Source organism: Podarcis vaucheri (assembly GCF_965113315.1).
Source record: "Podarcis vaucheri genome assembly, chromosome: 16".
In the NCBI taxonomy this organism is placed as follows: Eukaryota; Metazoa; Chordata; class Lepidosauria; order Squamata; family Lacertidae; genus Podarcis; species Podarcis vaucheri.
In genome coordinates this window covers 41,932,520-41,946,116 of record NC_138754.1, presented here as the reverse complement: position 1 = coordinate 41,946,116, position 13,597 = coordinate 41,932,520, and the positions used below count along the sequence as shown (strand labels likewise).

Below are 13,597 nucleotides of genomic sequence, written 5' to 3'. Positions count from 1 at the left end.
GGGTGTGAAATACTGTTCATCGTGTCAAGTTCCTGGCTGAAATATTCCAAAGTCTAAAAAATAAATAAAAATCACAGGATCAGGGATGAGTACAGGTAGCAAGATGATTCTATGCCTCAAACAGCTTCGTTTTGATCTGCTTGTCTTTGCTTCTTCTTTTTTAGATGCACCAGTGTTCATGTCCCACCCACACTTCCTGAATGCTGACCCAGAACTGTTAGAGACGGTGGATGGCTTGCATCCCAACGAAGAGAAGCACGGGCTTTTTGTGGATCTGCACTCAGTGAGTGAACCATTCATCCACTAACTCTGGTGCTTTCTTGCATGTTTAGTGGGCGTCACTGTGGTGATGGAGCCGGGAGGGGGGCTTTTTAGGTTAGAGAACAGGCAAGTCAGAGGAGGCGTGATAGAGGTGTATAAAATGATGTACAATGTGGAGAAGGTGGACAGAGGGAAGTTTTTCTCCCTCTCTCATTTTACTAGAACTAGATTGGGCTTGTGAAATGACACTTGCAAACCCTGCTGTATTTAATGTTATCAGGCTCTTAGATGTAAGCCTTCTGGTTGCCTCTTGATTACAGTAATATTTTATCAGCACAATGAGGACCCTTATCTGTGACCCACAAATATGGCCTGTTGAATGGAAGAGTAGATTGCATCACTTAAGATTATGGGGAGGTGAGGAGGGATACCATGTTTTTAATGCACCATCATGTTAAACGTAATGGTCTGTAAGTAGAAAATTAGCCGCATTGGTGGGGGTGAGGAATTCTAGCCTGACTTGCTTCCTGCTGTTCTAGTTTTCTACATGCAAGGAGGGAGTGCGGTGTTCATGTTTTCAAATGTCCCCATATGCAGTGATACAGTCCATTTACCATCACATTGGGTGGACCAGGGTTATTTTTATGATGATTATTGCTTCCACTACACCCACCCTTCACCAGCAGGCAGGTTACAACAATTACAAATGGAAAAGTTAAAACAAATATGCTATTCCAATAGTCATGAACATAACTTCTGTATTTTCTGTTCTTTTGAAATTGAACTGGGAAGTTACTCTTGGTACAAACTCAACAGCCTTCCCTTGATCTGTAGAAGGCAGTTTTACAATCTCGCCTGCTTGCACCTATATCTAATCTGCTCTCCGTGTCTGTCATCTGTTTGTGGCATATGGCTTGCCATGGATTCCATAGTACAAGGATATTCTTTATTATTGCACTGATTAAGGTAGCTTTAAAATCATAAATCAATTAGTGCAGTGATTTGTCTCAAATGGTGGGGGCCGTCTCCGTCTCCTTGTGGGAGTGTGGGCAGGACACCTGAAGGTGAGGCATGTGGAGATACGGGGTGGCGGAAGAAAGATCTGTGGCAGACAGAGCAAGAATTGCTTTCTTCCTCTTGGCAGAGGTTTGAACATTGCAGTCATCCAACCTGTAGCTTTCTTGGCATGTATGGGGAACCTTTGGTCCTTCAGATGTTGCTCAACTACAACTCCCATCACCCCTAGACATCGGCCATTCTTCCCAGGACTGATTGGAGTTTAGCAAGACTTTGACAGCCAAGGGTTCCCTACTCTTCAGTTAAAGGGACATCAGGTAGTGTCAGGGACTGGCTGGACACTGATGAGTGGAGGCTGGATAAGGAGGAGAAAGGGGGTTGGAGACTGACTTGGAAGAAGGGACCAGTGATCTGGGGGAGCTTGTAACAGCCAGGAGAAGAGAATCAAAGACAGGAGATGCCTCACTGGGTGCACACCTAGGAATAGCTGAGGGACGAAGGATTGAGGGACGTACCTTGTCCTAACGTGTAAGTGTACTTTTGAGAACAAAGAGTTAATTCCTTCCTCTGGACCTTCCTTGGCTGACAGCACTATGGCAGGTAGTCCATCAAACTCAGGATTGCCTATGATGGGCAGCAGCTTTCAGAGGCACATGGATGGAGAACTTACGGCTTCCAGATGTTGTTGTACTCCACCTCTCATCAGCCTCAGCCAGCAATGCCAGAGGCCAGGGATGAGGGGAGTTGTAGTTCAGCAGCACCTGGAGAGTGGCAGGTTCAGGTTCCTGACACCTGGTGTACATGGTGCATGCAAAATGTGTATTTTGTTGTTGGACTCCATCTCCCATCAGTCCAAGGCATTATGGCCAAGCAGCAGGGATGATGGGAGTTGCAGCTGGAGTGTTGCTACACCTGGAGGTGTAACTCAGCTTCCCCTTCCCGGGACTAATGGTGTAACTCAGCTGTGTCAATGTTACTTGGCAACCAAGGTGATAGCATTTTTAATTTCACCCAGTGTAGCAATAAGATGGTTAGGAGAGAACTGGAACAGTAAATGTGTAGATGAGAGATTACAGTTAAAAACAAACCAATAGAAAACCTCCTAAACATCTTCCTAAGTGGGGAAACAGTTGCAACACAAAATCTGTTATGTGCAACACAATTTTAAAAACACAGAGAGAGAGACGACAATAGTTTTATTTAGTATTATGAAACTAGCTTAAGTTATTTGTTTAAATCATTTTTATGTTTTATTTTTATAAGTAACAGAACAATCGCAACACAAACATAGCTACATGTTGTACACAGAATAATTACATCAGCCATCTCTCCCTTAAAAAGAAACTAAAATGGCCTGAACACACAAATTCAAGCAGAAGCAAAAAAACAAAAACAAACCAGCTTTCCTTTTGCCCAGCAGGTCACACGAGGCCGAAGAGTCTCTCCCAAAGGATCTGAGGATTAGGAGGTCTGGGCTCCTTTGGATTGCTTCACATTTCCAAAAAAACAACCACCCCAACCTCTAAGAAGTATATAATCTAGCTCAAAATATCAATTAGAACATCACCTTAGTTGGTTAGAACATGTTGTTGATAATTCCAAGGTTGCAGGTTCGATCCCCGTCTGGGACAGCTGCGTATTGCAGGGGGCTTGGACTAGATGGCCGTCAGGTTCTCTTCTACCTCTACAATTCTGTGATACAATAAAGACCCACATTTAAAGCAACATAATTAATAGAACAACAAAAGGGTATTTTAAACATAAAAAAGAAAAAGAGATTACCAGTTTTGAAAAATACAATATAAAAATTCCACATAAAAAGAAAGTAACACAAAGAAATGACAATGTTACTGGTGGTTACAGTGTTGAACCCATAACCTGCAGGACCAGGGTTCAAATCCCCACTCAGCCCTGGAGATCGCTGGATGGCCCTGGGCCTCTCAATATCACTCAGCCTCCCTCACAGGATTGTTGAGGACAAAATGGGGAGGGTAAGAATTGTGTTTGCCCCCGAGCTCTCTAGAGGCAAGGGGGGGTATAAACATCGCAATAAATAAATGAAAGTGCAATATACCCCTACTCATAATTTGATATTGCATTAGACCATCTCAGGTATGTTGGATCTTGAGAAGAATGGTGCTTTATTCAGCAAACATTGTCTCCAATTTTACATACTAGATTTTTACTTTCCTTCTTTTACTCTAAGACCCATCTGCTCTATACATTTTAATGTAGTCTCATTTAAACAGTCATGGTTGTCCCCGCAACGCAGAATCCTGGAAACTGTAGTTTATAGAGGGTACTGAGAGCTGTTAGGAGGCCCCTATTCACTGCACAGAGTGACAATTCTCAGAGTAATTGAACAATCAATCCCTCTTCCTAGTAAACTCGTTTGGGAGAAGCCATGGCTGTTTAAAGTGGTATGACACTGCTTTAAATGTATAGTTTTGTCATAACTGCATATTCAGAGAGCTATAGCAGGTCTCTGGCGGAACTACATTAAGCCTAATCTTTGAGCTTTTACACTGGACTAATATAATAATATAATAAATAGATTAAAGGAAAGATTATTTTTAACATGCTTCTGATAAGTTATGTTATATTATTTATTACACTTTGCATCCCAAGGCACTTGAGATAGCATTTTTGTCTCGTAACAATTGTTACCTCATAGTTGCAGAAAAGCCAATGGTAAGGGCTATTTCCTGGGCTTTCTGCACTCCAAGCATGTTCTCTAAAATGGCAGGTTTGTGTTCTTTGTCAGGTTACAAAGACCAGGGGTGGTGACAGTCGAGTAAGTTGTATTTTTATGTGTATTTCAAACAAATACATAATTTTGTATGTCCCTTTATATTCTTTTGTTCTACCCCAAAGGGATTTCCTTAAAGGGATACAATTGTAAAAAATAGCTAATTTAGAACAAGGATATACAACAGCATAAAAGCAGCCAGGGCCAGCCCTGTCATTAGATAGAGGGAAGCAGTTGCCTCAAGCAGCTGGTTTTCGAATTCCAGAGGGGCAGTAAATTACGTATAAGTTAATGGACTGCTGTATTCTCCTGCCAAGGGCAGGCACTTCACAGGATTGTCTGCTTCAGATCCCAAAATAATTAGGCAGGCCTGCAGAGGGACGTCCCTTTTGCTGTTCCACCTCAGGCAGCATGATATATTGGGCCCTAAATGAGGGTATTTCAAGCCAGAGCTGGACAAATTGGCAGCTCTTTATTTGAAAGAATATCGAAACCTGGACAAGGAAAAACATTTCCACCCGGCGCATCACAGAGATTTAATAATGGCCACAGACTTGGACAACTGTGGTTGTCTGTGGTGGTATCCTTCTGGATACCAGTCGAGACAGATGTGGAAGGCAGTTAATAAGCAACAAAGAAAAGTAGTAGTTGTTGGGGAGCGCAAGTGAGGAGAGTGCTGTTGCGCTCTTGGCCTGCTTTGGGGCTTCACTCAGTTGGGAGAGCATGAGGCTCTTCAGGGTCGTGGGTTTGAGCCCCACGTTGGGCAAAAGATTCCTGCATTGCAGGGGGTCGGACTAGATGACCCTCATGGTCCCTCCAAACTCTATAGTTCTATGATTCTCTGAATTGTCGGTGCCTGGCATCTGGTTGGCTGCTGTGAGAATGGACTGCTGGAAGGGGAGCAGGGGGCTTTGGTCTGATTCAGCCTGACCCATAGTGTTCTTTGGTTATCTTGTGTCAAGATAACAAAAAAGCCCTCTGGTGAATGACCTGTGTTTTCTTTGACCCTTACAAATTGTGACAATTTGCTATGCAGCAGGCAAAAACCAAATGGCACCAGCCAATCAGCCAAATGGACAAAATTCCTACCGGGCCCCTGCCCCCAAAGCAGATGATCCCATGACAGGCAATCGCAAGGTCAAGCAAACAACCCTGAACATAGGGAGGGAGGGTGGGTGATCCGATGCGCGCAGTGAAAAGAGGAAGCTCAGTGCTGCGCGCAGGGTATTTAAAAGCTATGGCTGTCAATCTTAAAATGGCAACATATAAATCTCCCCAGCAACAGATAGAACCCAATTGTAATGGTGGCTAACATTCTTTTCCCGCCCAGCAACAGTGGGGTGTCTTGTTAGCCCCCCCCCACATGTGCTCTCCATGAAGGAGAACACGCTTTATCAAACTGCCATTATAAAAATTGATTGTGAAACCACACCTGGAACACTGTACCATTCTGGTTGCCCCACCTCAAAAGGAAAATGGCCCAAGGCATGTTGGCCAAGGTATGCTAAGTGTGCTGCAATATTTCAGTTAAATAAAAGCCCTGATGGAGTCAGAGGGGTTGCCTCAGAGGGGTTCTTGTCATATATGAGTCACTGATCACTCTTCTCTTTAAGAAGGCAGATCTGCAAAGCAGCTCAGGTAGAAATGCCAGCACTAGCTTCCTCCTGACAGCAGGTAATTCTTATACCTGGACAGAAGTGGGAGTGTGAAGAGTTATGGGAGTCCATCAAGGATCAATGAGTAGTTGTCTAGATGGTTTTTGCAGTAGGCTGGCAAAGGTTTCAGACTTGCTCTTAGCTCTAACAGACCCACCAAGTGGTCTGTCCCTATTTTCCAGGGATAGTCCCGGATTTACAGAAGCCTTCCCGGTTTCTGATTTGATCCTGGAATGGTTTTTGCTTAGGACATCTATTTTCATCGGAGAAATGTAGGAGGGTATGCATAGCTCACCTTGTACTAATTTCTTCTCTCTCTCCCTCATTGTTCCATACCTGTAGAATAGGAATATTAATAGGTTGACTTTGATGAGTTCTTTATGACAGTTTTTGTATTTACATCCTTAATCTGTACTTAATCAGAATTAGCTGTGGGCTTTGTTATGCAGGTCATTTCAGTGGCCTGGTTAGGACACTGAACTGAGCCATGGTTTGTTTTATACCATGGTTTAATTGTGAATGTGCCTCCACCACCCCCATGGGTAGCACAAACAAGCATTTGTGTAGCTTATGTGCGGTTTGTTGTGCAAGCCTGAGTAGTATGAAACAACACATGAACACTAAGTCTGAAAAAAGCCGAGCTTAGGTCTTAGCTCATCGGTTGTAGCCTGTCTGAAACAAACCATGATTTGGGGTTACATGACAAACCAGGTTATATACGTGGTACCTGAGAAGGGTTGGAAGATGGAGAGGGGAAGAAGCATGTTCACAGTGAAGTCATGGTTTGGCTTAGCATGTCACATGAACAAGGCTGCTGTGTGACTCCTGGGGTCCATCTGGCAACTGACTCTACCCCTTCTGCCATCTTTCTGGCTTGTCCTCCAAGCTGCCATTTTGCACCTGGCGAGTTGGTGGCCCTTGGGGTGTTCTAGCTGAGAAAAACACCACGCAAATCCCAGAAGCCTTTGGGAAATTTGCTCACCCATGGAGGTAATGAGGTGTATCCAACTGAGTTTTCTTTGGAGTAGACCCATTGCAATTAACAAACTGGTTAGTCATGGTCCTTAGTTTCAGTGGGGCTCCTCAGAGTGGGACTAACATTTTGCACAACCCACTGGCTTCATTGCAAACCCTCTAGCTTTTGCAAGCCACAGTCATGGTGATGGGTCACAGGTGAGCGTCATTGTAACATCAGGAGCACCTCCCTTGACATGCTGGATTTTCTTATCTTTATGAGTGCTGGAATCTAAGGCATATATAAAAAAGGTAAAGGTACCCCTGACCATTAGGTCCAGTTGCGGACAACTTTGAGGTTGCATGCTCATCGCACTCTATAGTCCGAGGGATTTGAACTGCCGACCTTCTGATTGGCAAGCCCTAGGCTCTGTGGTTTAGACCACAGCACAACCCGCATCCCTAAGGCATATGTACTCTCTGTCATATTGAAATAAAAGGGATTGTGCTTTTCCTTGCCACACACCCTGGTTGTGTCAACCATAAAACCAAGCACCACAGCAATAAATACTTTATCAAAGTAACTGTAATTAAGGAGATAAGATATTTAGTGGCTGGTGCTAGGAGGTATATTGCTTCAACAAGATAACTACTAGGCATTAAATGATTTTTTTGGGGGGTGGGTTTGAATTGTGTCTTGACTACTCTGGGTCAATGAACCTGGCCAGTCCTGCGGCAGAGGTTTTCCTCTGGCAGTCCCCACTGTCAGAGGTGACACATTTGGCAGCCAGGGAGGGGCGTTTTCAGTGTTGGCTCCTCATTTCTGGCCCATGCTTCCCAAACAAGCGAGGGATATACCTGGAGCCACTGTGATGTAGCTGCTCCTAACTCCCATCAGCAAGCATGACCAATGGACAGGTACAATGTGAGGAATAGTTCACAACATCTGGAAGGCACCACATTGGCAGTGGAGGCTGGTCTATCAGGGCAAATGGGGCACTGCCCCACAAACTGGCCCCCACCTGCCTGCCACCCAGTGCAGAGGGAGGCACTGCCTATTACTGTAGCTTCCTCCTGCTTAGTCCAAGTGTTGCGCTTGTACTCAGCAGGAAGGAAGATTAGGACAAAAGTAGAATAGCAGGCTTTGCCTATCATTAGCTTTGGCGCCACCTAATGTTGGGCTCCCTGCCTCTCACCCTACCGGTCCCCATGGGCACCGGCTACCACTGCACATTTACTGCCTGTGGGGTAGAGGAATGTGACCAAAGATGGCAAGGTCAAATTCCTTCTCAGCTATGAAGTTCAGTGAGTGATGTTGGACCAGTCAGTATCTCTCTGCCTGACTGACTTCATAGATTTTCTTGTTTTTACAAGTGCTAGAATCTAGGGCATCTGTGCTTTCTGCCATGCTGAAATAAATAGTGTTGTGTTTCTCCCCCACTTCACTCCATGCCACTTGTGCCAGCCATAAAACCAAGAGCCCTGGAAATAAAGACTTTATCAAACTTTTAATGGTTGCTTTTTATTTTGCTATACTGTGACTTCTTTTAAAAAGTGACTTAGTGTTTTGCTGCTGCTATCTCATTTCATTGCTTTTTTTTTAAGGCTTTCATTTGGTTTTGTGTGCTGCTGCTGCTGTGAATTGATTTTTTTAGGCTGTCAATCCTGGAAGAGCAGTGTAAAAGTACTTAAATGGGGGAAAAGTTTTTAAAAGATAAAATCCATCTCTTTCCTCCGAATGCAGTTGACTGGCATTCCTATGAATTGCTCCATCAAGTTGCAGCTGAATCTTTTCATGAAGAGAGTCCCCGGCATTTGGTAGGTAGCAAAGTTCTCCAGGTGCCACGAGCCTGCTTGTTCTCAACCCTGTGACCCTCTGCTCTCTCCATCTTGGCTGTCCTTCTCATCCAGATCCACCCCTTCCTCAGCCAGCTTTGGCCAGATCAGGTTGCTGGGGGTTTATATACTGTAAATGGACAGAGCAGCGAATGTAAATTTTATCTGCGTACACTAGGCTAGTTTTTACACACCCACGCACATGCACACCCACCCCTGTATCCTCCATCCGGACAAGCAAGAGGCATTATCAGAATTCAGGGACCATATTCCAGACATGCAAAACAGTTGAGGTGAAAAGCAGAGCAGTTACCGTGGGTGTTTCTGGAGTGAGAGGGCGGTCTGGGAAAACTTCTCTAGCCACGCAGGGCCGTATCTGGCTCCCTGGTCTGAGCTTCCCCATCAATGAGCTTTACAAAAAACCAAAGGTTTTGATGAGTGCATGTGTGCATGCATGCGCACACCTCCCCTCTCTACTCATGCAAGTAAGAGGCATTAATCACCGTTCAAGGTCATGCTCCATCCAGGTAACAGCATTCAAGGAGGGATGAATGCCTGGAGGAGCATTTTCCTTAAAACTATCTATAAGATCAACTATAGCTTGCCCGTGCAGCAAAGGGATGTGGCCAGGGAAAGCGCCAAGGACCCAGTGCAGAGGCTTGGAGGGAAGCATTTGGCCCCTGGACCTGAGACCCCCCCCACCTCTGCCTTCTCATGTAACATTCAGCTGGGCCCTAAATCCAGAATGGAATGTTGAACCAGCGGTCACACCATCAAAAGTTCTTGCAGTTCTCATTGTTGTCCTCTAATCTTTCAGGCAAACAGGGTCAATCAAGACAGTCGTGTTACCTCTCATTTGGTTCTCAGAGGTGAGTTGTGAGAAGCTTGCAGTGGGCTGAATCAGGCCAAACACTGTTGCTTCCTTTTTTATTTTTTTAAAGTGGGGGTGTTTAAACGTTTGTTGGTCTTTCGTAAGCCAATTTTGTAATGGCTTATTCAACACTTGGCTTCAAGTTTTAAATCTTTTCGCCATGAATCACGCCTCTGTCCAGAATAATCTCTTCTAGAAAAAGCTCTCCCACCCCACCCCTTTGTGAGAATGCAACTATTTTTGCCACTTTTGATGCCGTCTGGATTAGGCTCTGCAAAATGAACCAAAAGAGGCTGATGTGCATGTTACATTGGCTCCCCTGCCAATCTAGGGCCCCCCTTGGAAATGCTGCCTAGACCCTGAAGCCCAGGGGGGCCTCTTCCAATCCCTAGGCCACCTTTCCTCTTGTGCCACCTTCCAGGGGCCGCCTGCTGGTGGTGAGCAGGGCCAGAGCCCTGTGTGCATCCTCTGAAGAGGGGGGCAACACAAGAACAGGCTTTTTCCATGATGACTCCCCCTTTAATTAATGCTCTCCACAGGAAAGCAGGCCTGGCGCCATCCATGTCAGCTTTTAAGCATCCTAGAGCAGCACCAGCTTTTTTTGCTGCTGTATCACAGGTTGACTTATGTTAAACTTACAATCTAACTCCCTAGATACTTTTCACATCTACTGCTGGCAATTCAGGTGTCCCCTGTGTTATATTAGGGGAGGGCTTGTACCTCTCGTGGGAGACACATTGTGCGCACATTGTCTACCTTTGGTCGCCACCTTGCACTCAGCTTATCACCTGTGGCTCCTCTAGAAGTTGTCAGCCAGTGACAGCAGTCCCATTCAGGGAATGGCTTTGCCAGGCCAACTACACCAGGTGAGGGTAGACAGTGGGTCTCAAACCCTCAGTGAGTTAGGGACTTTGCCTGCATGCGAAAAGAGGTTCCAGCAGATTGAGCAGACGAGACCAATAGTGGATGCAAAGATCAAGAAGGCGGTTTCTGCTGTAGAGGGAAGTGAGGGGCAGGTGGGGCTCTTCAACCCCATCTAGGAGAAGAAAAACTGATGCTAAACCTCCGCTGCCTTGCGGGATATCTTTGGGAGAAGAAAAGGCTAAGGAGTAAAACCTACAAAATCTTGGGTGCAGTCCCTCACAGGGTTGGATAATGCCTTCTACACCTCCTTCCGGCAACTCCTGCAACCAGACTGGTGCCAAACGTATTGCTCTACTTTCCTTTGGACCACATCAGTGAGGCTGAGGGGGGGGGGTCTTGTTGTCTGGGCAGCCCAGGAACTCCATACACAGGCTTGCGCTTCACCGCCAGAGGCACACTCCATTGTCTCGCAGGACAGACGGATGCCAGCAAAAGTACCGTATTTTTCGCTCTATAGGACGCACCGGACAATAGGATGCACCTTGTTTTAGAGGGGGAGAAACAAGAAAAAAAAATCTCCCCCTCTCTGCCCAGCACCCCTTCAGCGAAGCGGTAGGAGGCGCTGCGGAGAGCGGGGGAGAATTTTCCCCCTCTTGTTTCCCCCCTCTAAAACAAGGTGCCGTTTAAGGTGCGTTCAGTCGCCTTCAGGCGGCTACCTTGGAAGCCTGGAGAGCGAAAGGGGTCGGTGTGCACTGACCCCTCTCGCTCTCCAGGCTTCAGGTTCCTTTCGACCTGCTCTTTGGGGCTGGCAGGAAGAAGCCCACCACCAGCCCCAAAGAGCAGGTCGGGGAGCGGGGAAAGGCGCGCAGCGCAGAGGCTCCTGCCATAGCTCCCTGCGCGCTCCCCAGGCTGGAGAGGTGACACGCAGCTATAGAGGCTCCTGCCGTAGTCGCGCATCACCTCTCCAGCTGGGAGAGGGCCCGGGGGGCTGCTTTAGCCACGCGTGGTCTCCTTGCCGGAGAGGTGGTGCGCGGCTAAAGAGGCTCCTGCGGTAATCGCGCGTCACCTCTCCAGCTGGGAGAGGGCCTGGGGGGCTTGTTTAGCCGCGCGCGCGCTCTCCCGGCTGGAGAGGTGGTGCGCGGCTAAAGAGACTTCTGCCATAGTCGCGCGTCACCTCTCCAGCTGGGAGAGCGCGCGCACGGCTAAAGCAGCCCCCCGCGACCCTCTCCCAGCTGGAGAGGTGACGCGCGACTACAGCAGGAGCCTCTTTAGCCGCGCGCGCGCTCTCCCAGCTGGAGAGGTGGTGCGCGGCTAAAGAGGCTCCTGCCATAGTCGCGCGTCACCTCTCCAGCCGGGAGAGGGTCTCGGGGGGCTTGTTTAGCTAAAGAAGCCCCCCGTGACCCTCTCCCAGCTGGAGAAGTGGTGTGCGGCTAAAGAGTCTCCTGCCATAGCCGCGCGCTACCTCTCCAGCCGGGAGAGGGTCACGGGGCTATGGCTTCTTCGCTCCATAGGACGCACACACATTTCCCCTTCATTTTTGAAGGGGAAAAAGTGCGTCCTATAGAGCGAAAAATACGGTAGTTATTCTCAACTTAAATGAAGAACCTGACATTTGTCCCTATTGAAATTCATTTTGTTAGTTTTGGCTCAGTTTTCCAATCTGATATAGTAAAGATTAATCAACAAAAGCTATTTTGTGAGTTGGAGAAAGAACTGGAATTCTGGAATTCCTAATCTATCTCTTGGTGTGGGAAAATACCCTACCCCAAATTGTAATTATAAAACTAAGCATTCCGTTAGTTGTCCCATCTGAAATACTGTCAAAATACTACTACTACTACCACTACTACTACTACTACTACTACTTATTTATACCCCGCCCATCTTGCTGGGTTTCCCCAGCCACTCTGGGCAGCTTCCAACAAAATATTAAAATACAGTGGTCTGTTAAATGTTAAAAGCTTCCCTAAACAGGGCTGCCTTCAGATGCTTTCTAAAAGTCTGGTAGTTGTTCTTCTTTTTGAGCGGGCGTTCCACAGGGCTGGTGCCACTACCAAGAAGGCCCTCTTCCTGGTTTCCTGTAACTTGGCTTCTCGCAGTGAGGGAACCGCCAGAAGGCCCTCAGCGCTGGACCTCAGTGTCTGGGCTGGACAATGGGGGTGGAGACGCTCCTTCAGGTATACTGGACCGAGGCCATTTAGTGCTTTAAATGTCAGCACCAAGACCTTTGAATTGTGCTCGGAAACTTACTGGGAGCCAATGTAGATCTTTCAAGACAGGTGTTATATGGTCTCGGCGGCTGCTCCCAGTCACCAGTCTAGCTGCCGCATTCTGGATTAGTTGTAGTTTCCAGGTCACCTTCAAAGGCAGCCCCACATAGAGCGCATTGCAGTAGTCCAAGCGAGAGATAACTAGAGCATTCACCACTCTGGTGAGACAGTCTGCGGACAGATGGGGTCTCAGCCTGAGACAGAGATGCTACAGTATTTTATATGGACTGAAAAAAATCACCTAGGGTAGTGGCCAAAACTCTGTATTTTTTTAAAAAAAACAAGCAGTGGTGGTATGACAGTACCTAGCAGAAAGGGTACACAACAAAATTGACTAAGTTAAAAGCATGTTTTAAAGAAGATCCACTGTTGGAGGTGGAAGAATTGATAAAAAAGAGATATGCTTAAATATATGCTGTGTTTTAAAGTAAAGAATTGGGAATCTAAATTTGAAATTCTTCTCTCAGTATTAGCTACTATACGAACCTCTTCCAATATTTTCAAATTAGAGGTGCGACCGCTCTGATATGGGGAAGTCAGGAAAGAGGGAAATTGAAAATTCTATTTATCTTTCATTTGGATAAAAGCATAATTCTGTAAACTTCTGCAAGATTCTGTAAACTTTGGTTGAACTTGGATCAGAACCAGGATACATATGTTAGAAAATGGGTGTGAGGTTTGGATCAAAGAATAACCAGGCAACAATGGAACTTTATTTGGGACAATTTCCATTCTAATATAATTCCAGCAAACCTCTGTCAATGGTATGTAATGCCTTTTAAATTGAATTTAATATACAAATTAGGATTGGATAAATGTTGGAATATGTGGATCAAATAAAGCATATACATATATATCTTTTGGAATTCTTCTCAAATAGAAGTATTCTAGAAATTTGTTCAGGCGAATATCTCTGATATGTTAGGAAATCATATACGCTATGAACCTAAAATATTTCTGCTTGGTTATCTAAAAGATGCCATTCTGGAAAATGACCAATAACTAGGGCTCAACCTTATAACTGCTGTTGTTTATAATATCTAAAAACTGGGGGCAGAGGGAGTCTATATCTTACTGTATATGAATAGACTGGAAAAAATTGGTCCATAGTAACTGTGAT

General features: G+C 45.9%; 2 protein-coding genes and 1 long non-coding RNA gene across 6 annotated transcripts in view; 2 read left to right on the top strand and 1 right to left on the bottom strand.

Moving 5' to 3' along the window:
- The window catches only part of LOC309521381 (tigger transposable element-derived protein 1-like), a 355,247-nt gene that overhangs the window by 25,496 nt on the left and 316,154 nt on the right, over positions 1 to 13,597 (bottom strand). The window lies entirely within an intron of this gene.
- The window catches only part of LOC309521386, a 94,364-nt gene that overhangs the window by 56,507 nt on the left and 24,260 nt on the right, over positions 1 to 13,597 (top strand). The gene's annotated exons all lie outside the window — the stretch shown is intronic.
- Positions 1 to 13,597, top strand: part of SCARB1 (scavenger receptor class B member 1) — a 52,810-nt gene that overhangs the window by 30,565 nt on the left and 8,648 nt on the right. For all 4 annotated transcript variants that reach the window (XM_082203806.1, XM_082203808.1, XM_082203809.1 and 1 more), the window contains exons 8-10: positions 165 to 283; positions 8,381 to 8,454; positions 9,290 to 9,341. In XM_082203806.1, coding sequence (XP_082059932.1) covers positions 165 to 283; positions 8,381 to 8,454; positions 9,290 to 9,341 — 245 coding nt within the window. The remainder of the gene's footprint in view (positions 1 to 164; positions 284 to 8,380; positions 8,455 to 9,289; positions 9,342 to 13,597) is intronic.